The sequence below is a fragment of the Haematobia irritans genome, chromosome 3 (assembly GCF_050003625.1).
Source record: "Haematobia irritans isolate KBUSLIRL chromosome 3, ASM5000362v1, whole genome shotgun sequence".
Classification (NCBI taxonomy): domain Eukaryota; kingdom Metazoa; phylum Arthropoda; class Insecta; order Diptera; family Muscidae; genus Haematobia; species Haematobia irritans.
The window spans coordinates 43,938,110-43,962,975 of record NC_134399.1 but is presented as its reverse complement, the minus strand read 5'-3'; the positions used below and the strand labels follow the sequence as shown (position 1 = coordinate 43,962,975).

Genomic DNA, 24,866 nt, shown 5'->3' with positions numbered 1-24,866 from the left:
TTGTCGCCACCTGTCGACCCGTCTACAGGTCGACTAATTGGGCCTAACTCTTGGTCATTGCCCAAATTTATAACTCCAGTCGATACCCGTCCACTGGGCCCTGAAGTTAGCAACCCAGTGGATGTCTTTGAATTTCTCTGCATGGTGGCCTAATATCCCACCACACTTGAAATTCGTAGTAGGTACTTATTACGATGATTTTATCCGCTATTAAAAAAAAACACGTCCGTTCCGTTCGACGGTTGAAATAAGATCTAGAGATGAAATTGTAAATACGAAGGGGAAACAATTTATGGAATTTTGTGATGATAATGGGTTAGTGGTACTGAATGGTAGGACTGTGGGTGACGAGGAAGGGCATTTCACGTATGTGATATAGCGGCAGTGTCGTACGATGCCTTATCTATGATCAGGCAATTTGAAGTAATTGAGAAATTGGTCTGATCATCTGCCCATATACATTGAAATTGAAATATACAAAACTTCAAGTATCACGAAATCTATGAAGCTAACGCCAAAACTACAATGGAAAGAAGGTGAGAAAGAATTGTATTCCCGGAACCTTGACAAAAATGTATATCTAGCGAAAACCCAAAATAATATTAAAAATTTAACAGATCGATTGTTCAAAAGTCATCTCGTAGTACAAATAAAAAACCAAAAAATATGCATCTAGCTGCAACCACAACCACAAATGCAAAATAGCAAGAAGAAAATCTTTCAAATATCATAATAAATATAGAAAAACTAATGCTCTGAGTGATAAAGCTATATATATTGAAGCAGTAAAAGAGTGTAAGTCCATATGTCGTGAGAGAAAACGTGAATATGTAAGAGAACTGGAGGCTCAAATCACTAGAACTACAAATACAAAAGAATGGTGGCGGTTGGCAAAACAAATAAGAGGACAAGACATGCAGATCGGCGTTAACATATCAGCTTCTGAATTTAAATGCTATTTTGATCAGGTGTTAAATCAACCACAAATTGCGAATAGTATACATTACGCTCCCACCAACACGCTAGAAGAAACAGTAATATTTCCTATACACAAAAAAGGAAGTGTGGATATTCCTCAGAACTATAGAGGAATATCGTTCATGAATACAATGGCAAAAGTTCTAATGGGAATAGTCAACTCTAGGCTAACCATGTGGGTGAATGAAAAAAAGATTCTTAATGAAGGTCAATCTGGTTTCAGAGCAGGTTATTCAACTGTGGATAATATCTATAACCTCTCAGCAATTGTGAATATCAAATTAAGTGAAAAGAAAAAAGTATATGCATTTTTCGTTGATTTTTCGGCGGCTTTCGATATGGTATCTCGAAATCTACTTATGTATAAATTACATACACTGGGAGTGTCTACAAAAATATTAAATTTGATTAAATCTTTATACCAAAAGACCAAGTCAGTGGTTTGGACAGGAGAAGAGATGTCCGAGCATTTCAATACCTACACAGGTGTAAGGCAAGGATGTTTATTATCGCCAATGGAATATGGTGGTAAATTTAGCAAAGTCAAAGATAATGGTGTTCAGAAATGGGGGACGCATAGCCAAAGAGGATAAATGGACATATTTGAACCGAGATATTGAGGTAGTCAATGAGTTTTGTTACTTGGGAGTAACACTTAGCCCAAAAATGTCGTTTACCAAACACGTAGAAAAACGGAATATATCCTCAAAGGTATGCATAAATGCGACTTGGCAAGGATTAATCAATAAACCACATGTATCTCTTTTGTCCAAATGGAAAATCTTCAAGTTTGTATGTAGATCGACACAGGCATATGCAGCTCAAGTGTGGGGGTACGCTTGGTTTGACGAAGTAGATAAACTCCAAAGATATTTTTTGAAAAAAGTATTAAAACTGCCAAACTTTATACCTAATTATATACTAGCGCTAGAAACTGACATTGCAGACAGCAATTTTTATACTTTAAAGCTCCATACAAACTATATATTTAATACTATATTTAAATACGAAACCTCAAGGTTACCCCATTATTATTATCGAATAAAATTTGGGCAAAAAGAATTTTTGGGCGTCAGCTATGTACTCATTCGCACAAGAAGTTAATGTTTTTATAGATGAAAATATAATTAATAACGCAGATGTTTGGAAATCGACAACGAGCTTGATCGACCACCTACCCAAATGCGCCAGTTATGCAGAAAAGAAAGAAAAGTGCTTGTAATCTGATAGGAGATACTATCGACTATTGAACCCAGAGGCTGGAGTGGATTATATGAAAGACATAGGAAATCTTGAGAAAATATCAATTATCATCAGAACTAGGGCCGATGTTCTCCCACTAAATGGAACCAAATTCAACGAATCCGGAAATAGAAAATGTACACTTTGCAATACAAGAGAAATAGAAAATATACAACATTTTATAGCCTCGTGTCCAATATTAAGAGAATTAAGGATATTGTACTTAGGAAATTCATACTTAAAAGAAACTGAAATTGTTAGCATACTAAACGGAGAGTTTGAAAATGGATGGGAAAAACTGTACTTGTATGTAAGCAGCGCCTTAAGGTATAGATCGTACATAATGAATTATAACTTGTAAATAATATGCAATACAATACAATTAATCTTCTAGTTAGTTAATTAGTAAAACATGTAGAAGTGACAGACAACATAATGTTATTGTCACATATATCACGAAAATTTCTGTTCTAATTTAAATATTTATATATCAAATTGTCAAATTGAATTATATACAAAAGAGAACGAAATAAAAAAAGATATTAAATAAAATGATTGGCAAACGTCAATATAAACGTAAAGTTAAAGTAAAGAAAGAAAGAATTCGTTTTGTTATTGTTGGTTTATTCTTCAATCATTATTGTTGTTTTTGATTTCAGCTTCATTGACTAAACTACAAGCGTAGCTTAACCAACAGAGGAAAGGATGTTTGTCAAATTTATTTGGGCAAAGCCCTATAGACTGCAAGATGGTTCGATGGACGCACGTTTCGGAATTACCACATTCCTCATCAGCATAATCTACTTGCAGCAAAACTATCAATTATCAGAATAAATTCAGGCAGTTCACTAAACCCAAAGTGAACCACACTTGAGCCTTCCGAAAAAAGGTTTACGATAGCCGGCTTATGCCGAAATAAATTCGTACAAACATATCTTGTTTTCCTCTGTTGGTTAAGCTACGCTTGTAGTTTTGTCAATGCACGGTTTTAAGCTGAAAGCAAAAAAACGAAAGAAAGAATTTTAAAAATTTTCACTGACATAAAAGTATGTCTGGCTCCTACGATTTTGTCTTTTCACTAAAGATTTTGGTATTGATTCCGAGCCAAAGAAGCAGTGAATTGAAGTAAGGATATTTTTAGGAGACAATTCTCTTTTAAATTTTAGTTTTGGTACTTGATGTTAGAGAACAACTTATTATTTTTAATCATGTTTAAGTCATTTAAATATATGCTTCACTTAAAAATAATGTGTTAAAAATTGGTATGCCGTTTCAAATAAAAATACACAAAAATAAATTAAATTAAAATATATCCTTCTATTAAAAATGCCGTATAAGAAAACGGGTTGCCTTTTTGTGTACATTGCGATCTACATGCTATAATTGTACATTTGTTTAAAATAAGAGCATGTAAAAGCAAATTCTATTATTTAAATAGACTTCTTTTTGTGTAAATTCTCCAAATCACTAATTTCTTTCTTGCACTTTTCCGTCAAAACTTCGATCCTATTTTCGTCGTTGATTAATATGTCGTCCTCGATACGAATACCAATCCGACGGAATTCCTCGGGAACATCTAATCGATCTTTAGGTATATAAATGCCAGCCTCTACCGTAAAGGCCATACTTGGTAAGTCTAATGGATATTGAATCGGTGGTGTATCGTGGACATCCACTCCTAAGTAATGGGAAATTATGAAAAACAGTCTTTTTCGTCCGTGTAGCATGTAGTTTTATTCTATGTATTAGATATTAAGGTTGAATATTATGGAATATAGTTAGTTCAAACCAAATCGTTCAACCATTTTATTCGTTTGTGTTTAATTTTTGTAGTTCTTTTTTTCGAAAACGCTTTGTCCATTTCCGTCTTGATTTGATTTAAAGCTGCACGAAGAAAAAATTGATGCCGATGTAGGTAAAAAACACATACTATCAAGCCAAAAAAACACATGCTTATTTCTTTCCAAATTTCTATTATCTATATCTTTTCCCCGCAAATAAAATAATATTTATACTTAAGAATATCATCCACCATTAGTTCTTTTTTTGCTGTGTTATGTTGTATGTTTCTTGGACTCTCTCGGTCTCTATTTTTATTTCTTTCTCTATACCCTCCCTCTTTTGCTCTGAATATCGTATCTTAACATATATAATCCACAAGTATTATATATAGCAAAAATTATGTCCCAATATCCAACATTTTAACAGATATGTCGCAAACATTTTATATAAATTTGGGACAATTATATTTTTGTTCTTAAACATATAGTGCTAACAAATGTTGACCGGAACATATGAAAAACATACTTTTTTATCCATATAAGTAATCAAATTGAACAAGCAAAGCTCCATCTCAAACAATATTTTATTGATCAACATAAAACAGTTTTTTTAGTATAAAAATTATTAATTAGAAAGGTGACATGAAAAATTTTATTCTGCAACAACATTCCGTTTATGTTTTACATAAACTTCTTCATCAGTGGATACATCATAAACATCCTTCGAACCATTCTTCTTCTTGTTGTTCTGATCAATTTCTGAATTCGCTGGAAAAAAATAAAAAAAACTGTATCACTCTTTATATCGTATTTACATAATTAAGCAACATAAACCTAATTACATAAATTAATTACATACAAATAAAAATTTGAAATTTCTTCCTAAGCATAACAAAAACTGTTCTTCTAGAGATAAACTTCTCTTCATCTCTGTTTACCCAGTTTTCGCAATTTATTTGCTGCATATAAAACACAGTAAGGACAAATGAAATAATAGAAATTTTCAAAAGAAATATTTGAAAAGGGTGTCGATCCATTTCAGGGTACAAGTATTATTGAAAACGTTGGAACATTTTTAAAAAAACTTTTGTTTTTTTACGTTTTTAATATTTTTAATGAAATCCGAAAACATCTGAAAACTAATGCGGACATATTCAATGCTGTTTTACACGCAGAAAAGGAATATGATCACCCCAAACATGTTTCACGAACATAATATTGCTTTTGGAAGGGGAGCTTGGAACATTTGGCTACGCTGGAAGAGCGATCCGGTTGAAAATTTGATGTTAGTATATGCCCTCTAACAACCGAGCAAATATTAGTCCGCACCCAGCAAAAAAATTTGAAAATTCTTCTAAAGGCACAATTTTAAAAGCAATTCCAAAAATGTCCTCCAAAGATGTTCTTTATTTTAGCTGCACAGGAAGTTCATTTGAGTCACTTGTTTATAACTCGTTTTTTCATATTTTTAATGGGTAATTTAAACTTTTTTGTTTTAAATAGGTTAAAAACACAATAAGAAAGAATAAAATGGAACAATTTATTTAAATTTTGTCGGAAAAAATGCTAAATGCATTCTAGAAAAATTGCGAATTTTTGAAAATATTTGAGTCAAACGTTCCAGACAAGCGTTAGAATGCATTAGAGATCATAAAAATTTTTAAAACTTATTTTTATTTTGTGATATTTATCAAAATATCACAAAATTTCTTAAATATTTCTTGAAATAACAGGTTGGCTGATATGTCCCCGGTCTGACACATAGATGGCGTCGCTAGTATTAAATGCATATTATTTTTATATAGTACCAACCTTCAAATGATTCGTGTCAAAATTTGACGTCTGTAAGTCAATTAGTTTGTGAGATAGAGCGTCTTTTGTGAAGCAAGTTTTGTTATTGTGAAAAAATGGAAAAAAGGAATTTCGTGTTTTGATAAAATACTGTTTTCTGAAGGGAAAAAATACGGTGGAAGCAAAAACTTGGCAGGGAAATCAACAATAATTGATTGGTATGCAAAATTCAAGCGTGGTGAAATGAGGACGGTGAACGCAGAGGCCGTCCGAAAGAGGTGGTTACCGACAAAGACATCAAAAAAATCCACAAAATGATTTTGAATGACCCTTAAATGAAGTTGATCGAGATAGCAAAGGCCTTAAAGATATCAAAGGAACGTGTTGGTCATATCATTCATCAATATTTGGATATGCGGAAGCTCTGTGCAAAATGGGTGCCGCGCGAGCTCACATTTGACCAAAAACAACAACTTGTTGATGATTCTGAGCGGTGTTTGCAGCTGTTAACTCGTAATACACCCGAGTTTTTCCGTCGATATGTGACAATGGATGAAACATGGCTCCATCACTACACTCCTGAGTCCAATCGACAGTCGGCTGAGTGGACAGCGACCGGTGAACCGTCTCCGAAGCGTGGAAGACTCAAAAGTCCGCTGGCAAAGTAATGGCTTCTGTTTTTTGGGATGCACATGGAATAATTTTTATCGATTATCTTGAGAAGGGAAAAACCATCAACAGTGACTATTATATGGCGTTAATGGAGCGTTTGAAGGTCGAAATCGCGGCAAAACGGCCCCATATAAAGAAGAAACAAGTATATACGGCCGTAAGTTCGGCCAGGCCGAATCTTATGTACCCTCCACCATGGATACCGGTGACAAGGTATCCCGAATTGAAATATGGGGGTCGCTTATATGGGGGCTATATACAATTATGAACTTGATATGGACCAATTTTTGTGTGACTGAGGATCGATTTATCTGAGGGCCATATATAACTATAGACCGATATGGACCTAGTTAGGCATGGTTGTTAACGACCATATACTAGCACAATGTACCAAATTTCAACTCACTCGGATGAAATTTGCTCCTCCAAAAGGCTCGAAAACCAAATCTCGGGATCGGTTTATATGGGGCTATGTATGATTATGGACTGATATGGACCACTTTTGGCATGGTTGTTAAATATCACATACTACCACCACGTACCAAATTTCAAGCAGATCGGATGAATTTTGCTTCTCCAAAAGGCATCGGAGGTCAAATCTGGGGATCGGTTTATATGGGAGCTATATATAATTATGGACTGATAGGAACCAATTCATGCATGGTTGTTGGATACCATATACTAACATCACGTAACAAATTTCAACCGAATGGGAAGGGGCTCTGGAGGTCAAATCTGGGGATCGGTTCATATGGGGCCTATATAAAATTATGGACCGATATCAACCAATTTTTGCATGGGAGTTTGAGGCCATATATTAACACAACGTACCAAATTTCAACTGAATCAGATGAATTTTGGTCTTCCAAGTGGCTCCACAAGCCAAATCTGGGGATCGGTTTATATGGGGGCTATATATAATTAAGGACCGATATGGACCAATTTTTGCATGGTTGTTAGAGACCATATACTAACACCATGTACCAAATTTCAGCCGGATCGGATGAAATTTGCTGCTCTTAGAGGCCTCGCAAGCCAAATTTGGGGGTCCGTTTATATGGGGGCTATACGTAAAAGTGGACCGATATGGCCCATTTGCAATACCATCCGACCTACATCAATAACAACTACTTGTGCGAAGTTTCAAGTCGATAGCTTGTTTCGTTCGGAAGTTAGCGTGATTTCAACAGACGGACGGACGGACGGACATGCTCAGATCGACTCAGAATTTCACCACGACCCAGAATATATATACTTTATGGGGTCTTAGAACAATATTTCGATGTGTTACAAACGGAATGACAAAGTTAATATACCCCCCATCCTATGGTGGAGGCTATAAAAAGTGTTGTTCCACCAAGACAACGCACCGTGCCACAAGTCATTGAGAACGATGGCAAAAATTCATGAATTGGGCTTCGAATTCCTTCCCCACCCACCGTATTCTCCAGATCTGGTCCCCAGAGACTTTCTTGTTCTCAGACCTCAAAAGGATGCTCGCAGGGAAAAAATTTGGCTGCAATGAAGAGGTGATCGCCGAAACTGAGGCCTAGTTTGAGGCAAAACCGAAAGAGTACTACCAAAATGGTATCAAAAAATTGGAAGGTCGTTATAATCGTTGTATCACTCTTGAAGGGAACTATGTTGAATAATAAAAACGAATTTTGACAAAAAATGTGTTTTTCTTTGTTAGATCGGGGACTTATCAGCCAACCTGTTAGTGGACATTCGCCCTATGACAAGCCCAATTAATAATTACCTAGCAAACAAATTTGGAAGTTGTTCTAAAGGAGCATATTTAAATGATCTTCCAAAAATGTCCTGCCAAAGATGTTAATTGTTTTAAATGCTCTGGAAGTCCTTTTATTTCAATTCTTTATAACTCGCTTTTCATAATTTTTAATGGGTAATTTTAACCTTTTTTGTTTCCAACAGGTTAAATACAGAGAAAGACATAATAAAACAAGTAAGAAAAGTCTAAAGTCAGGTGGGGCCGACTATATTATACCCTGCACCACTTTGTAGATCTAAATTTTCGATACCATATCACATCCGTCAAATGTGTTGGGTGCAATATATAAAGGTTTGTCCCAAATACATACATTTAAATATCACTCGATTTGGACAGAATTTTATAGACTTTTACAAAATCTATAGACTCAAAATTTAAGTTGGCTAATGCACTAGGGTGGAACACAGTTTTAGTAAAAAAAATATGGGCAACATTTAAATCTGAAGCAATTTTAAGGAAACTTCGCAAAAGTTTATTTATGATTTATCGCTCGATATATATGTATTAGAAGTTTAGGAAAATTAGAGTCATTTTTACAACTTTTCGACTAAGCAGTGGCGATTTAACAAGGAAAATATTGGTATTTTGACCATTTTTGTCGAAATCAGAAAAACATATATATGGGAGCTATATCTAAATCTGAACCGATGTCAACCAAATTTGGCACGCATAGCTACAATGCTAATTCTACTCCCTGTGCAAAATTTCAACTAAATCGGAGTTAAAAATTGGCCTCTGTGGTCATATGAGTGTAAATCGGGCGAAAGCTATATATGGGAGATATATCCAAATCTGAACCGATTTCAACCAAATTTGGCACGCATAGTTACAATGCTAATTCTACTCCCTATGCAAAATTTCAACTAAATCGGAGCAAAAATTGGCCTCTGTGGGCAAATGAGTGTAAATCGGGCCGAAAGCTATATATGGGAGCTATATCTAAATCTGAACCGATTTGCCTGATATTTTGCAAGTTTTTCGAGACTCATAAAATATTCGGATGTACGGAATTTGAGGAAGATCGGTTGATATACACGCCAATTATGACCAGATCGGTGAAAAATATATATGGCAGCTATATCTAAATCTTTGATATATCTAAATCTTTGAGCCGAAACAGGACCCTATACCAAATTTTAGGACAATCGGACTAAAACTGCGAGCTGTACTTTGCACACAAAAATACACCAACAGACAGACAGACAGACGGAAAGACAGACAGACGGACATCGCTAAATCGACTCAGAATTTAATTCTAAGACGATCGGTATACTAAACGATGGGTCTCAGACTTTTCCTCTTTGGTGTTACATACAAATGCACAAACTTATTATACCCTGTACCACAGTAGTGGTGAAGGGTATAATGATACAAATTATTTAAATTTTGTCGAAAAAATTTAAACCATTCCAGAAAAGTTGCAAATATTTGAAAATATTTGATACCAAACATTCAGACTAGCGTTAGATTGCATTAAAAATCATAAAAAATATTTATTGATCAAAATATCTCAAAATTTGAAATGATGCGTCAAGCCCATGTTAAGTTCATCGCTTCTACGCCATTTTGCCACCAATTCCGAATCAAATAAACAATTTCACTTTTTTTTTTGCTCCAACATAAACCGATCCCCAGATTTGGTTTGCGGGTCCTCTTGGACAGTTTTTTTTTTATTTTCATCTATGGAGACTAACACTAATATATTACAATATATACATATGGTATCTTAAGTAAAGGGTGATTTGTTAAGAGCTTGATAACTTTTTTTTTTTAAAAAAACGCATAAAATTTGCAAAATCTCATCGGTTCTTTATTTGAAACGTTAGATTGGTCCATGACATTTACTTTTTGAAGATAATTTCATTTAAATGTTGACCGCGGCTGCGTCTTAGGTGGTCCATTCGGAAAGTCCAATTTTGGGCAACTTTTTCGAGCATTTCGGCCGGAATAGCCCGAATTTCTTCGGAAATGTTGTCTTCCAAAGCTGGAATAGTTGCTGGCTTATTTCTGTAGACTTTAAACTTGACGTAGCCCCACAAAAAATAGTCTAAAGGCGTCAAATCGCATGATCTTGGTGGCCAACTTACCGGTCCATTTCTTGAGATGAATTGTTCTCCGAAGTTTTCCCTCAAAATGGCCATAGAATCGCGAGCTGTGTGGCATGTAGCGCCATCTTGTTGAAACCACATGTCAACCAAGTTCAGTTCTTCCATTTTTGGCAACAAAAAGTTTGTTAGCATCGAACGATAGCGATCGCCATTCACCGTAACGTTGCGTCCAACAGCATCTTTGAAAAAATACGGTCCAATGATTCCACCAGCGTACAAACCACACCAAACAGTGCATTTTTCGGGATGCATGGGCAGTTCTTGAACGGCTTCTGGTTGCTCTTCACTCCAAATGCGGCAATTTTGCTTATTTACGTAGCCATTCAACCAGAAATGAGCCTCATCGCTGAACAAAATTTGTCGATAAAAAAGCGGATTTTCTGCCAACTTTTCTAGGGCCCATTCACTGAAAATTCGACGTTGTGGCAGATCGTAAGTCTATTCATGATGAAATGTCAAAGCATACTGAGCATCTTTCTCTTTGGCACCATGTCTGAAATCCCACGTGATCTGTCAAATACTAATGCATGAAAATCCTAACCTCAAAAGAATCACCCTTTATTTAATAATAATGTTATCTTTCTCATTTTTTATTTGATTTTCTTCGACCTTTTTATGTTATAATAATAAATTAATGATTTTTCACGCCTTTTTGAATATTTTATTTATTTTCTACAATAGATTTTTTAAAATTACATTTCATATACATATATCACAGTATTAAAAAATTATAAAATTTTAAATAAGTCTACAATTTATTTTGTTTTAGTCAATTTTCCAAAATATCTTATCAACGATTTAATAACAAATTTCAAACCTATAGAAAGAAACACATAGCAAAAACAACAAGTATATACAGCAGTAAGTTCGGCCGGGCCGAATCTTAAATACCCACCACCATGAACCAAATATTAGGGTTTCCTTTGAAATTTCAGGAGGGCTTGAGGACTTGAGGACACTTCCCGAAGATAAATTTAAAGATTTCACCTATGAAGACTATATCAGATCCTGGATTTATAAGAACCATTTTTGTTTGAGTTTTAGAGGAATCATTAACATCTCTTGTAAGTGTGCAAGAAAATTTTAAAATAACGTCTTGATTTGAAATCTTAAATCTGTAGAAGTAAAATCTGGAAATTTTACATTGAGTTTCAAGCAATTTTCATGATCAGTGCGCCTTCTACACCCCCAAAAAGTGAAGTCGGTCTATATGGAGGCATTACCAAATGGACCGATAAAAACGTAATCCGATACACGTTTTTGTGAGCCTAAAATACCAGAATATTTACAATTTCAGGCATATCAGATAAAAACTACGGTTTCTAGAAACCCAAGGAGTTAAATCGGGAGATCGTTCTTATGGGGGCTATACTAAAATATGGACCGATACTCACCATTTTCGGCACACCTCTTTATGGTCCTAAAATACCTCTAGATTTCCAATTTCAGACAAATTGGATAAAAACTACGGTTTCTATAAGCCCAAGACCCCAAATCGGGAGATCGGTCTATATGGGGGCTATACCAAAATATGGACCGATACTCACAATTTTTGGCACACATATTTGTGGTCCTACAATACCTCTAGATTTCCAATTTCAGATAAATTGAATAAAAACTGCGGTTTCTATAAGACCAAGAAGTAAAATCGGGAGATCGGTCTATGTGGGGGCTATACCAAAATATGGACCGTTACTCACAATTTTGGCACACGTATTTGTGGTCCTACAATACCTCTAGATTTCCAATTTCAGGTAAATTGAATAAAAACTGCGGTTTCTATAAGCCCAAGAAATAAAATCGGGAGATCGGTCTATATGGGGGCTATACCAAAACGTGGACCGATACTCACCATTTTTGGCACACCTCTTTATGGTCATAAAATACCTCCAGATTTCAAATTTCAGGCAAATTGGATAAAAACTACGATTTTTATAAGCCCAAGACCCCAAATCGGGAGGTCGGTTTATATGGGGACTATATCAAAACCTGGACCGATATAGCCCATCTTCGAACTTGACCTGCCTGCAGACAAAAGACGAGCTTGTGCAAAATTTCAGCACGATTGCTTCATTATTGAAGACTGGAGCGTGATTACAACAGACAGACAGACAGACAGACAGACAGACGGACAGACGGACATCGTTATATCGTCTTAGAATTTCTCCCTGATCAAGAATATATATACATTATATAGTCGGAAATCGATATTTCGATGTGTTACAAACGGAATGACAAACTTATTATACCCCCGTCACCATTCTATGGTGGTGGGTATAAAAACGAGGAAAAATTCTACAAATCACTGATATATGTAAATAAATTGTCCGAAAGGGTTACAAATTCTGAAATATTTGACAAAAGCCAATGTATGTTAGCACATAAGTCAAATAATACAGTTAAAAAATGATTTTCTAATATGAAAAGCAGAATTCCCACGATGGAAAAACACAACACTATATATGAAAATACCTTGTGGAGGAAATAATATGAACAATGGGAAAAAGTTTATATCGGGACATCCAAAAACTAACTAAAAACAAGGATTTTAGGACATAAATCAGATATAAAATTGCGTACCAGTTCAAATGTCACAAAAACAGCACTAACGGACCACTGTGCAAAGAGCAACCACAACCCAAACTTTGACGATGTAAGAATATTAGAAAGAGAAAACAGTTACAACAAAAGGTTTACATTAGAAACGCTTCTTATAAACAATGTACCTGCAAGCAACCGAATGAACTTCAAAGTTGACACAGAAAACATCGCTCAATGTTACAGGCATTTGCTTCGGAAAAGGAAACAACAAATACATGGTACACACAAAAAATTTTTTTTTGATTTCAATCACGAAAATCGCGGATTCAATCATTTTTTTAATTGAAATGTCTTCAATCACGAAAATGATAGTATCAATCACCCATTTTGATTGAAAACCAACACGATTTTCAATTAAAAATTTAATTGACTTTTGTCACGGAATCAATTAATTGTGTGATTGAATCAATTAAAAACGTGATTGATTTTTAACATAAAATTCAATCACAGTTTTAATTGAATCAATTAAAATTTTAATTAATTTCGCGACAAAAATCAATCAACTATTTGATTCATTCAATTAAATAATTAATTGAAATTGGCTATAAATTTCAATCAAAAAATTTATATATTGCGACCCCCAAATTGTATTTAATTTTATTTGAAATAAAAGAAAATATGTGTTTCTTATAAAACATATTTAATATTTTATTATTTTTTGAATTATGCAATAGACAAATAAATTTGGTTTTTGTCATTTGTGGTTTGTTCTAACATAACTTACAAATACAATTACATAAATTATATAAATCATTATCTTCCTTATAATAATAACCATGTTAGCATGGTCCTTCTGTTAATATGTAGATGCGCCTAGATTTCCAATAAATCAGCAGCCTGTAAGCTAAATTAGTTTTTCTGAAAGTAAACAGAATAATTCGAATTTAATTTTGTTCAATTAAAAGTTAATTTTGTTAAACATTACCTGCATAGAATATCAAGTTCAATTCTTAGTTCCAGGTTGCAGATTTATAATCTTCTTTTGCTGTTGTAGTCTTTTAGCATAAAAAGGTGTATTAAGGAGCTCGGTAATTTAATTTTAGTAGCAATTCCTTTCCAAAATTTCCGCACATTGAAATCGTCTATTAAAATTTGAACCAATCATAGACAAAAATAATGGGAAAGCAATGTAATATTTGGTATTATATTGATGATACTTTGCAAATTCTAAAAATAGAAAAAAAATATATAAATGGGAAATACATATTTTTATTATTTTCGGATATTTTTCATATTTTTAAATCCAAAAGAAAGAACTTTTTTACCATTACATATTTCAGCTCATTAGTTTATATATCAGATATACTGCTCTCTACTTGGGTTCAAACTGAAAAAGGCAGGTAAAACAAAAATACAATTTATTCCCAACGCCACTTCGCAACTTCAAGATGAATCTTCACTTTTCACTTTTTTGTTGCAAACATATTCTTACATATTTGATAAAATGATGGAGTTGATTGGTCAATTTCACGAAATAAAATTGGTTACTAAAAGAAATGAATAAAAAATATATTATTTTAGTCCGTTTAATGTAAACAGGATTCAATGGAAAACGGTATTCACATTTCACAATTTCTTACCTTCAATAAACGTAGATTGTTTTCCATTTTTACAATACCACAAAACACAAACACAGGTCATTTCAAATGCGTTCTCTCATATATTTTTTCAAACCTTTACCACGTGGCCATTTGTTGTTGCACACTTTATTTATTTCAACCCTTTGCTATGATTTGTTGTTGCGTTCAAAATATTTATGTACACATTTTAAATGCAGCAGACAGAATGTCGCCAATCATGTTTTTCAATTTACGCGAAAAACAAAAACCCAACCGTTCGTTACAAGTTACTTCTACAGACTGATCTCTCCATCATACATTGTTGAATAAATACCCATTCTCTTGTTCTCTCTTCGCTCTTTCCATTGCTCAATATTTTTCAATTTCAATCACAAAGGTGATTGGATCAATCACATGTGTAATTGGAAACGGAAAAAATTTCAATCACGTTTGTAATTGAAAATTATTTCCGAATTGATTAACAAATTGATTGAATCAATTAATATTTTAATTGGAAACGTAACAAATATCACTCATTTTTTAATTGGTTTTTATTCGGATTTGATTAAATAATTAATTGAATCAATTAACATATTAATTGAATCCGTTTCCAAATTCAATTAAGTGTTTAATTGAAAAAATGTTGGTGATAATTTTTTGTGTGTAGTGATCATCGTGCAATAGTAGAAACAACTCAGTGCAATACATACAGCCGATTGCAGTGAATCTACAGTAGCTTTAAGTATTTTGTGTTGTCTATATTATGCATGTAAGTCATTTGAGGTATTACTGTTTAATTTTCTGTTCGCCTGATACTTGCAAAATGTGATGTAAATATATCCGTTCGATATTTATAAAATGACATAATTTATAAGACTTATTGACAATTATTGACTAAAAGAAAATAATTTGTAGACTTATTTAAAATTTTATAATTTTTTAATACTCTGATATTTATGAAATGTAATTTCTACAAATCTATTGTAGACAATCTATTGAGAAAAATAAATAAAATATTCAAAAAAGATCTTGATCTTGAAAAATCATTAATTTATTGTTATCTTTCTCTTAATATTATATTTCTATTCTGACAAATCCAGATATTTATAGAATTTATTGGATTCATTACAAAGTCGGCGGGGAGGATCGTTGTTTTCCAAGTAATGGAACAGATTGGGCAATGAATGTATTTATTGATTCATCAAAATTGCTCGCTGGTAGAATATCATTCCAATTTACATTTAATAGTATTTTATCAGTTTTCGACACGAGTTTTTTCGCATAGATCTTGAAAAGGACATATTTATATACATAAAGATAGTAGGATGATAAACGTCTTCTGGATTTACAACAGCGTTGACACGTGATAAGAACACATCTTTTAGTTAATTTTTAAAAATTAAATCCAGTAATTTATTTTTCGAATTTAGTATATTGCTGATTTGAAAAAGACCCTCTTTTAACAAAATGTCGACAAATTCGGAATGATAAAAATTCCATAATTCCATGTGATAGATAGAAGATTAAAATCACCAGACAAAACAATCAAATCAGAGGATCTTACAGTAGCTATGACCGTTTGGATAGCATTCAAATTAGCATTATAAATATCGTTACAAGAACCTGGATAAATATGCATACTGCATACTCAAGGTCGTGGGTACGATTCCTGCTTCGACCGAACACCAAAAAGTTTTTCAGCGGTGGATTATCCCACCTCAGTAATGCTGGTGACATTTCTGAGGGTTTCAAAGCTTCTCTAAATGGTTTCACTGCAAAGTGGAACGCCGTTCTGACTCGGCTATAAAATGGAGGTCCCTTGTCATTGAACTTAACATCGAATCGGGCAGCACTCAGTGATAAGAAAGAAGTTCACCAATGTGGTATCACAATGGACTGAATAGTCTAAGTGAGCCTGATACTTCGGGCTGCCACCTAACCTAACCATCATCTTTAGGTTGTGTAAAAGCTGTTACTGAGTAAGCACCTACAGATGATGATCAAAATGTTATAGTCTCGTTTACATATACATGCATGATGACTATATTAAATATGTGAGAGCCAAGAAAATAGCCAAAAAATGTTCGAGAACCCGATGAGTTTTAATATTTATAACAAATTTTTACTGGAAGTCGTTCGTTTACAACAAAAAGACAGCAAAAGAGAGACGGAGAGATGCTACATTTGAAAGTTATCAGAGAGAAATTGCAAGGTTTTGCTAGAGATTTTTTCCCCAGTAAAATCAATCCATGGCATACGTTGCCAGCTGGTTGTATATAACAAAGCACCAGTAGAGGGTACATGTTCCGCAACTACAATTGGAAGTTTAAAAACAAGGGATCCGTTTTTTTGTTTTTAATGTTTTAGAAGATGAAACTTTTAATGTGCAAATAGTTCCTAGATGCCGTTCGAGTACTTTTCAGCAATTTTAAGCAGAGAGTAAAATACACTCTTACTCTCTTGTTAGTTTTTTACTGGAAAAGTTCGCGATCAGACCTATTGAATACGTCGTTTGAAATCTCCTCAGAGACAAACATTGGTGCGAAAAGATCTCGCGAATTTTAACCTTTAACTGGTGAGGTGAAATTTTTTTACGTACTGAAAAGAAAATGCCAGATACCCATCCCGCAAGCCTGAATGTATATATGTTTCAGGGTTGCCCACTACACATTTCCATAGTCTTTAGCGTGATCTGGCCTAGTGAGATGATTTAATTTGGGTCTTTTATGTTAATTCCTTATGAAATTTACTTACGAGAATTATTCTTTAACCATTTTTTTCATTTTTGACATCTGATCAGATCCAATTTCATAGTATTTAAATCTGAACAGATATAACCATTTTTCGAATCTGCTCACATCTGATCATATCTTGGCTCAGATCTATCGATATCAAATCAGATCCCCCAATTTTTACACGAGATGGGCTATCCTATTATTTTGCTCTTCGAATATGATTGTGCAATCATGTTTCTTCTCTGCGTGTATACAAAAGGGTCATATCAAGTTGGAACACGTATTAACGAATATTCATGTAGCTGATATATTTACAAAATCTTTAGCAAAATGTTAATTTGTTGCAACTAGAAATTTGTTAAAAATATAGTATGTACTCTGGGGATCTAATAACTTTAAATTCGAAAACTAAGGAACTTTTATGTTTTTGTCAACAAAAAAAATATTTTATGTATCTTAAGAAAAACTTCGAACACTTATGCCCAATTTCATAGTAGTTTACTGGCAGTTTATCGAAGGAATTTCTATGGTAAAATTTGGTTTAAAGTTTACGATAACTTTTATGAATATGGGCGTTAATGTCCACAGAGGTGAAATATCAACAGAAAGGATAGTGGAAAGATACCACTATCACAACTGTCAACATTTCTCTTCCCTGTCTTAGAACAGAGTAGCAAAATGAGCTGGTGATACCATTCCTACTAGAGAGTTTAGCGCGTCAATGAGAATACCCCTCTTGCTATATGACGACTCTTATGTTACAAAGGTGGGTTTTTAGCCCTTGGTAAATCCATCCTGGAATATGGCTCTATCGTATGGGATCCTTAATATGAAATTTACGTTGATAGGATAAAATCAGTGCAGACGCAATTCTTGTTGTTCGTTTTGAGGCATCTTCATTGGAACAATGACTTGTTCTTCCTCCATAAACTTCTAGATTGAAGCTGATTCGTTTACCCTCTCTTAAGAATCGCCGGACGATGTTAAGCTCTATGATGATGTATAGGTTAGTTAGTGGTATTTTCCATGTTCAGAATTGATTAGGATAAAATCCCTTTCAGGCCTTCTAGGATTTATCAATTCCTTTTCATCGGCTTTCTACAAATCTTCTCCAAAGTGTTACACGTAGAGTGATCATAAACCGGCTTTTTGAAAGTCGGATTTTCTCGGTTTTAAAAAACCGGATCAGTTTTTAAAACCGGTAGGCGGTGTTTTAAAAATAAATAACCGATATAACCGGTCCTACCAGTTTTTCCCAAAAGTAGCAAAAACGCTTAATTTAATATAAATGAAGGAAAAATATTTCAATGTTTTAATGTTAAATTAAATTTCTTGACTGTAATTGCGGTAACAATACCATAGATAAACATTAAAATATTCGATTTTTTAGTTTTTGGTCCCATTTGGTTTTTGTGAATATTTCTTTAATGTTATATTAAATATGATGAGCCTTGAAAACTAAACATTTTCTTACATATACTGCATTGGGCTTTCGAAGAATCATTTTGTTGTTTTTTAAAATATTAACAAAAAGAGTTCATTTTCTATAGAAAAGTACACGAAATTAAGTCGAATAATAATAACGTAAGTAATATCATAGATTTTGTTGGCAAAATATTCGTTCCTAATTCAACAAAAACGAATTGTTTATATTTCATTGAATTATCTCTGGGATTTCTTTAGAAAACTAACATATTTTATTTGACAGCTTGGGCGAATACTATGGTGGAAGTGTTCAGGAAAGATTTGGAAGTGCGCAGAAAAAACTTGCGGCAAGTTTTCTTATTTAAATTTATACTGAAAATTAATAACCGAAACACGGGTTCTTTGATATTAAAAACACCGGTTCTACCGGTCCACCGAAAATGGGATTTTATACAAAACCGACAATCGGTGCAAAACGAAAAACCGGTCCACCCGTTTTCACCGACCGGTTTTGATCACTCTAGTTACACGCAAGAGTTAGTCAAGTACACAAAGTATCAATGATTTTTTTTTTCAATTAAACACTTTAATTGTTATTTCAATGAGCAAGCAGAAATGAGCATATCTTGTAAACAACCTAATGAGCTGCCTTATAAAATATTTAATGGTAAAATTTTCTTTCGCTTGGATTTAAAAATATTCGAAGATTGCAATAAATGTGTATGATAAAAATATTTATTTTAAATATTATCATTACAATTTTAATACAAGCTTATTGGACATGATGATTAATTGATTTCAATAGCATGATTGATTATCAAGTTATTGAAAATAAAAAGACAGGTACCAGTCTCACAAGCCTAATTCTACATGTGTTTCTTTGCTGGTTAATGCATTCCATAGTCTTTAACGTAGATCTGGTAGGGTCAGATGACTTTTCGGGTCTTATATGTTAATTTCCTCGAAATTGCACAATGTTTCTTGATTTTTGCTTCAATTTTTTTAAACATTATTATTACCAGTTTTTTAGTCTCTATATTAATAACTTTATATGTATATAAATATTTATTTAAAATGGACTGAATAGTCTATGTGAGCCTGAAACTAAATCGGGCTGCCACTTTAACCTAGCCTAACCTAATTGTAAATATTTTTTTATTTAGTTAAAACTTTAATTGGGATAATTAATATTTAATAAAAAATAATTGCATCAGTTAATTTTTTAATTGATTTCGGTATAAGCTTCAATCAACTTTTTAATTGAAAATCTTTTGGTGATATTTTTGTATATTTATTCTATTAATTTTGTTTGTTTGTTATTATTGTAAAAGTTTTAATAAATAAATAGATATACTTACTCTGTTTAATTCTTTGTATCTCATCATCGGTGTCGGTCTCTGATGACGATACACATAACTTTTTGCCAGAAACAGTATGTTTATCGTCATCTAAATCATAAAGAGCCAAAGTTGATTTGGTATCATCTGTTTCTCTTTCCACATTTTCTACAATTAAATTATTAATTACAATTAAACCTTAAATTTATTTTTAAACCTCTTTTGCGATTTTTTACCCTCAGGTTTAAATGATTCATCGAGGATTTCTTCATCGCTTTCCGGTTTTGTCAGTTCCTCACTGTCCAAAGCATATCTGCGCCAGGGTAAATATTTCTTTAAGTCGAAGCATTTCTCTATCCACGAGCGGGACACAATCTTTCCTTTGCCCTTCACTTGGTTATACTTAGGCGTATTCTTAAATGCACATCTTGGGTAAGTTATGTAAAAAATGTATGAATTAACTTTGATTTAATGTAGGTTAGGTTAGGTTAGACTATTCAGTCCATTGTGATACCACTTAGACTATTCAGTCCATTGTGATACCACAGTGGTGAACTTCTCTCTTATCACTGAGTGCTGCCCGATTCCATGTTAAGCTCAAATACATAGCCGAGTCCGAACGGCGTTCCACATTGCAGTGAATCCACTTAGAGAAGCTTTGAAAACCTCAGAAATGTCACCAGCATTACTGAGGTGGGATAATCCACCGCTGAAAAACTTTTTGGTGTTTGGTCGAAGCAGGAATCGAACCCACGATCTTGTGTATGCAAGGCGGGCATGCTCCCGAGGAAAAGTACGTTTGTCAAATTTATTTGGGCAAAACCCTTTAGACTGCAAGTTGGTTGAATGGAGTTCAGAGTTCGGATAATTCACTAAAAACAAAGTGAAATACCCTTGAACTTCCCCGAAAGAAGGTTTTCGATAGTCGACTTTGCCTTAATACATTTTTGTACAACTATATAACTTTTCCTTTAATTACACTAGTTTACAAAATAAAATTTTTTCAAGTACATTTGATGAAAGCGACTTTCATCAGAATTCAAAATAAAATTAAAAAAAAAAAAACAAGTAAGGAAAGTCTAAAGTCGGGCGGGGCCGACTATATTATACCCTGCACCACTTTGTAGATCTAAATTTTCGATACCATATCACATCCGTCAAATGTGTTGGGGGGCTATATATAAAGGTTTGTCCCAATACATTTAAATATCACTCGATCTGGACAGAATTTGATAGACTTCTACAAATCTATAGACTCAAAATTTAAGTCGGCTAATGTACTAGGGTGGAACACAATATTAGAAAAAAAATATGGGAAACATTTAAATCTGAAGCAATTTTAAGGAAACTTCGCAAAAGTTTATTTATGATTTATCGCTCGATACATATGTATTAGAAGTTTAGGAAAATTAGAGTCATTTTTACAACTTTTGGACTAAGCAGTGGCGATTTTACAAGGAAAATGTTGGTATTTTGACCATTTTTGTCGAAATCAGAAAAACACATATATGGGAGATATATCCAAATCTGAACCGATTTCAACCAAATTTGGCACGCATAGTTACAATGCTAATTCTACTCCCTATGCAAAATTTCAACTAAATCGGAGCAAAAATTGGCCTCTGTGGGCAAATGAGTGTAAATCGGGCGAAAGCTATATATGGGAGCTATATCTAAATCTGAACCGATTTGGCCGATATTTTGCAAGTTTTTCGAGACCCATAAAATATTCGGATGTACGGAATTTGAGGAAGATCGGTTGATACACGCCAATTATGACCAGATCGGTGAAAAGTATATATGGCAGCTATATCTAAATCTGAACCGATTTTTTCCAAAATCAATAGGGATCGTCTTTGAGCCGAAACAGGACATTATACCAAATTTTAGGACAATCGGACTAAAACTGCGAGCTGTACTTTGCACACAAAAATACATCAACAGACAGACAGACAGACGGACAGACAGACAGACAGACGGACATCGCTAAATCGACTCAGAATTTAATTCTAAGCCGATCCGTATACTAAAAGCTTGGTCTATGAGTACTCCTTCTTGGCGTTACATACAAATGCACAAACTTATTATACCCTGTACCACAGTAGTGGTGAAGGGTATAAATATGAAAACGTTTTTGAGATATGCCATTATTTTTAGTTTTTCGCTCTTTTTTTCACTAAACAAATTATATCTCGAGTTAGAAATGCCCGACTATATCGTTGTTGATACTTAAATGAAGGGTATTGAAATGACGAATAATCGTGTAACTGGATCTGTGATAAGTAAAGTTGTTCAAAAACTATCGATGCAAAAAGGACAAATTTTCCAAAAAAAAAAAAACATGTTTTTCAGTGACCCTTTTCTGCCGGAAAATTACAAACCAATGGAAAGCATTTTTTTCTCTTCGTAGGTCGTATGGTCGTATAGAAGATACTCTAACGTAAGTAATACTCCAATAAGTAATAAGACTAGAAGAAAAACATCCGAAAAATGAAAAAGTTATAAGCAATTGAGTGAACAAATTCGATGTCAAATATGAGCAAATCAGCCATACAAAAATGCCACTCGGCCACACAAAAATACATTTTTGTGTGGGTGGATCACTGAAAATCGAGATTTTTTTTGTTCTTTTTGCATCGATAGTTTTTGGACAACTTAACTTATCACAGATCCAGTTACACGATTATTCGTCATTTCAATACCTTTCATTTAAGTATCAACAACAATATAATCGCATAGCATCGATAGTTTTTGAACCACATAACATAACTTATCACAGATCCAATTATACACGATTGTTTGTCAATACCTTTCATTTAAGTACCAAAAGCGATATAATCGGACATTTCTAACTCGAGATATAATTTGTTTTGTGAAAAAAGAGCGGAAAATTGAAAGTAACGGGATATCTCAAAAACGGTTCCAAAAAAAAAAAATTGAAAAAAATCGAATTCAGCAGATCAAAATACATAAGAAAAGTCACCTCTTACCAAATGTACATTTTCAGTGTAAACTAGTGTTATAAATTAAATTAAATCAAATATTAATTTTGCCAATTATTTTCGAAATTGAACGGAAAATGAAATTTTTCTGTCTACGCTAATTTATAAAATCAAATGTTTACATGGTTCGAAATGAAGCACTGGTGCACTTACATTAAATGTGTACATGTGTCATCCCAATCTCCTTTGTACTTTGCTCCTAGGGCTAATGCTTTGTTTCTCAATGCGCTTCGATCAGGATTTTGTATCCCACTTATTACCAAAACCACACCATTTAGCAGCCTGTTGAAAGGTCTGAACTCGGTGTCTACAGCTTTTACTTTTTTTGAACGTCTCGGGCTTATCGAAATTGCACGTTTTTTGCGTCTCTCATGTTCAAGTGTCCTGACCCTTTCTATTTCCTTGCTATTAATCGTAGAGCCTGCAGCACTAGGAACTATTTGTTCAGTGGCGACATTTTGTGCAGCTCTTACTTCAACCTTGTTGTGATCACCAACATTTTCTTTAGCTTTTTGTTTGTTTTCCTTACATAGTTTTTCTTTTCGTAGTTTTTCTTTATCCGCTTCAATTTCCTTTTCTAGACGTAATTCCTTTTCTGTTGGAATATCATCGGGTTCACCAAACAACAAGGTATTTCTATTTCGATCACGAACCTCTGTTTGTTTACATTCCGAATTTACCTTTGTTCCATGCGAATCTTTTCTATTTATAACTACTCGGTCATGTTTAATAGATGTGTTCATAGAATTTCTTGATGCCGCAGCAGTCGATTGCTCATCTATATTCCTTCTATTTTTCCATTTATTGAAAAGATTTGACGCTCCCTCATTTTCCGAATCGGGGGACTCTTCACGTAGTTTAAATTTTCCAAATTGTATAGAATTTGATGGACCTAACTTGGATGCAGAAGTTTGTTGGATTTTGGTAACAACGGTGGCGACAGGTTTTGGCGTATTCGATGGTGCAACATGCACTTTTATAAATGATAATCCGTACTGGACATGTCTGTTGAATGGTTGTGTGCAAACAATTTTCATCATCGACCACTTCTTTTGTGCCACTGAAGCCACTAAGGCATCCTCACTGAAGCACCTCACACGGTTTGCATTATCAGAGTTTCTGCTTTCTATAGGTGTCATGAATGAGCACGTTATGAGTATTTCCTTTAAAATATAATGGCTCATTAGATGCCAAATTAATAAATGGTTTCGCAATTACCTCAAAATCTACGGCATTCTTTCCCACAAGAACTTCTACAAAGGCCGAGTGCTCATTTCCGATGTCAATTCCCACAATCTTCGCCTCCTCCATTTCCATTATCACATAGGCTGATTTCTCGCCTGGTTTCTGAGTTTTCCATTTCTTTCCTCCTTGGGGCCTTATTAAATTTTCAGCAACGAATTGCTAGTGTGTCACAAATATTTTGAGGAAATAATTAGAATGAAATCACATCTTTTGGGAAAGGATAAAAGTAATTGATTTTTTTTGGATGTTTATAAAAACTTGCTTTATAAAAACATATTATCAAAGAGCAGAATGGGGTGTATTTTAAATTTATTTACTATCGACTTACACTATCCTCACTGCTGACTTCCCGAACTCTGAGGAAGGTTGCGAAAGGCATTACAATAGTTTGAAATTTGTTTATTCGACTATCCTTATTTATCCTTCCGCGCTCTCTCGTATTGAACTAGCCTTTGTCGCCGATAAGATGAAAATCGAAAAATTCGCCATCGAACACATAAACTTTCTGCGGTAATCGATTATGTCGTCGTCCATAAATTATGGCGTGGCACTATACGACGAATAAAAGTCCGAGTCTGGCCCCTGCCAACATTTTTTG

At 33.8% G+C, this 24,866-nt stretch overlaps 1 protein-coding gene and 1 long non-coding RNA gene across 4 annotated transcripts; both read right to left on the bottom strand.

Moving 5' to 3' along the window:
• Nucleotides 1-4,567: 4,567 nt before the first annotated feature.
• Nucleotides 4,568-24,748, bottom strand: XRCC1 (DNA repair protein XRCC1). 2 transcript variants are annotated; one of them, XM_075299474.1, is made up of 6 exons: nucleotides 24,597-24,748; nucleotides 24,242-24,427; nucleotides 23,177-24,186; nucleotides 20,258-20,448; nucleotides 20,043-20,189; nucleotides 4,568-4,789 (listed from the first exon to the last, which is right to left on the bottom strand). In XM_075299474.1, exons 1-6 carry the CDS (start codon nucleotides 24,645-24,647, stop codon nucleotides 4,683-4,685), a joined length of 1,692 nt encoding a protein of 563 aa, XP_075155589.1. In that variant the 5' UTR covers nucleotides 24,648-24,748; the 3' UTR covers nucleotides 4,568-4,682. The 2 variants fall into 2 exon arrangements, with proteins under 2 accessions (XP_075155589.1, XP_075155588.1); XM_075299473.1 differs by having other exon boundaries at nucleotides 4,568-4,769.
• Nucleotides 13,587-14,809, bottom strand: LOC142230590 (uncharacterized). 2 transcript variants are annotated; one of them, XR_012720743.1, is made up of 5 exons: nucleotides 14,546-14,809; nucleotides 14,398-14,452; nucleotides 14,231-14,292; nucleotides 13,891-14,132; nucleotides 13,587-13,823 (listed from the first exon to the last, which is right to left on the bottom strand). It is a non-coding gene; the product is annotated as an uncharacterized LOC142230590 (long non-coding RNA). The 2 variants fall into 2 exon arrangements; XR_012720742.1 differs by having other exon boundaries at nucleotides 14,231-14,452.
• Nucleotides 24,749-24,866: the final 118 nt, after the last annotated feature.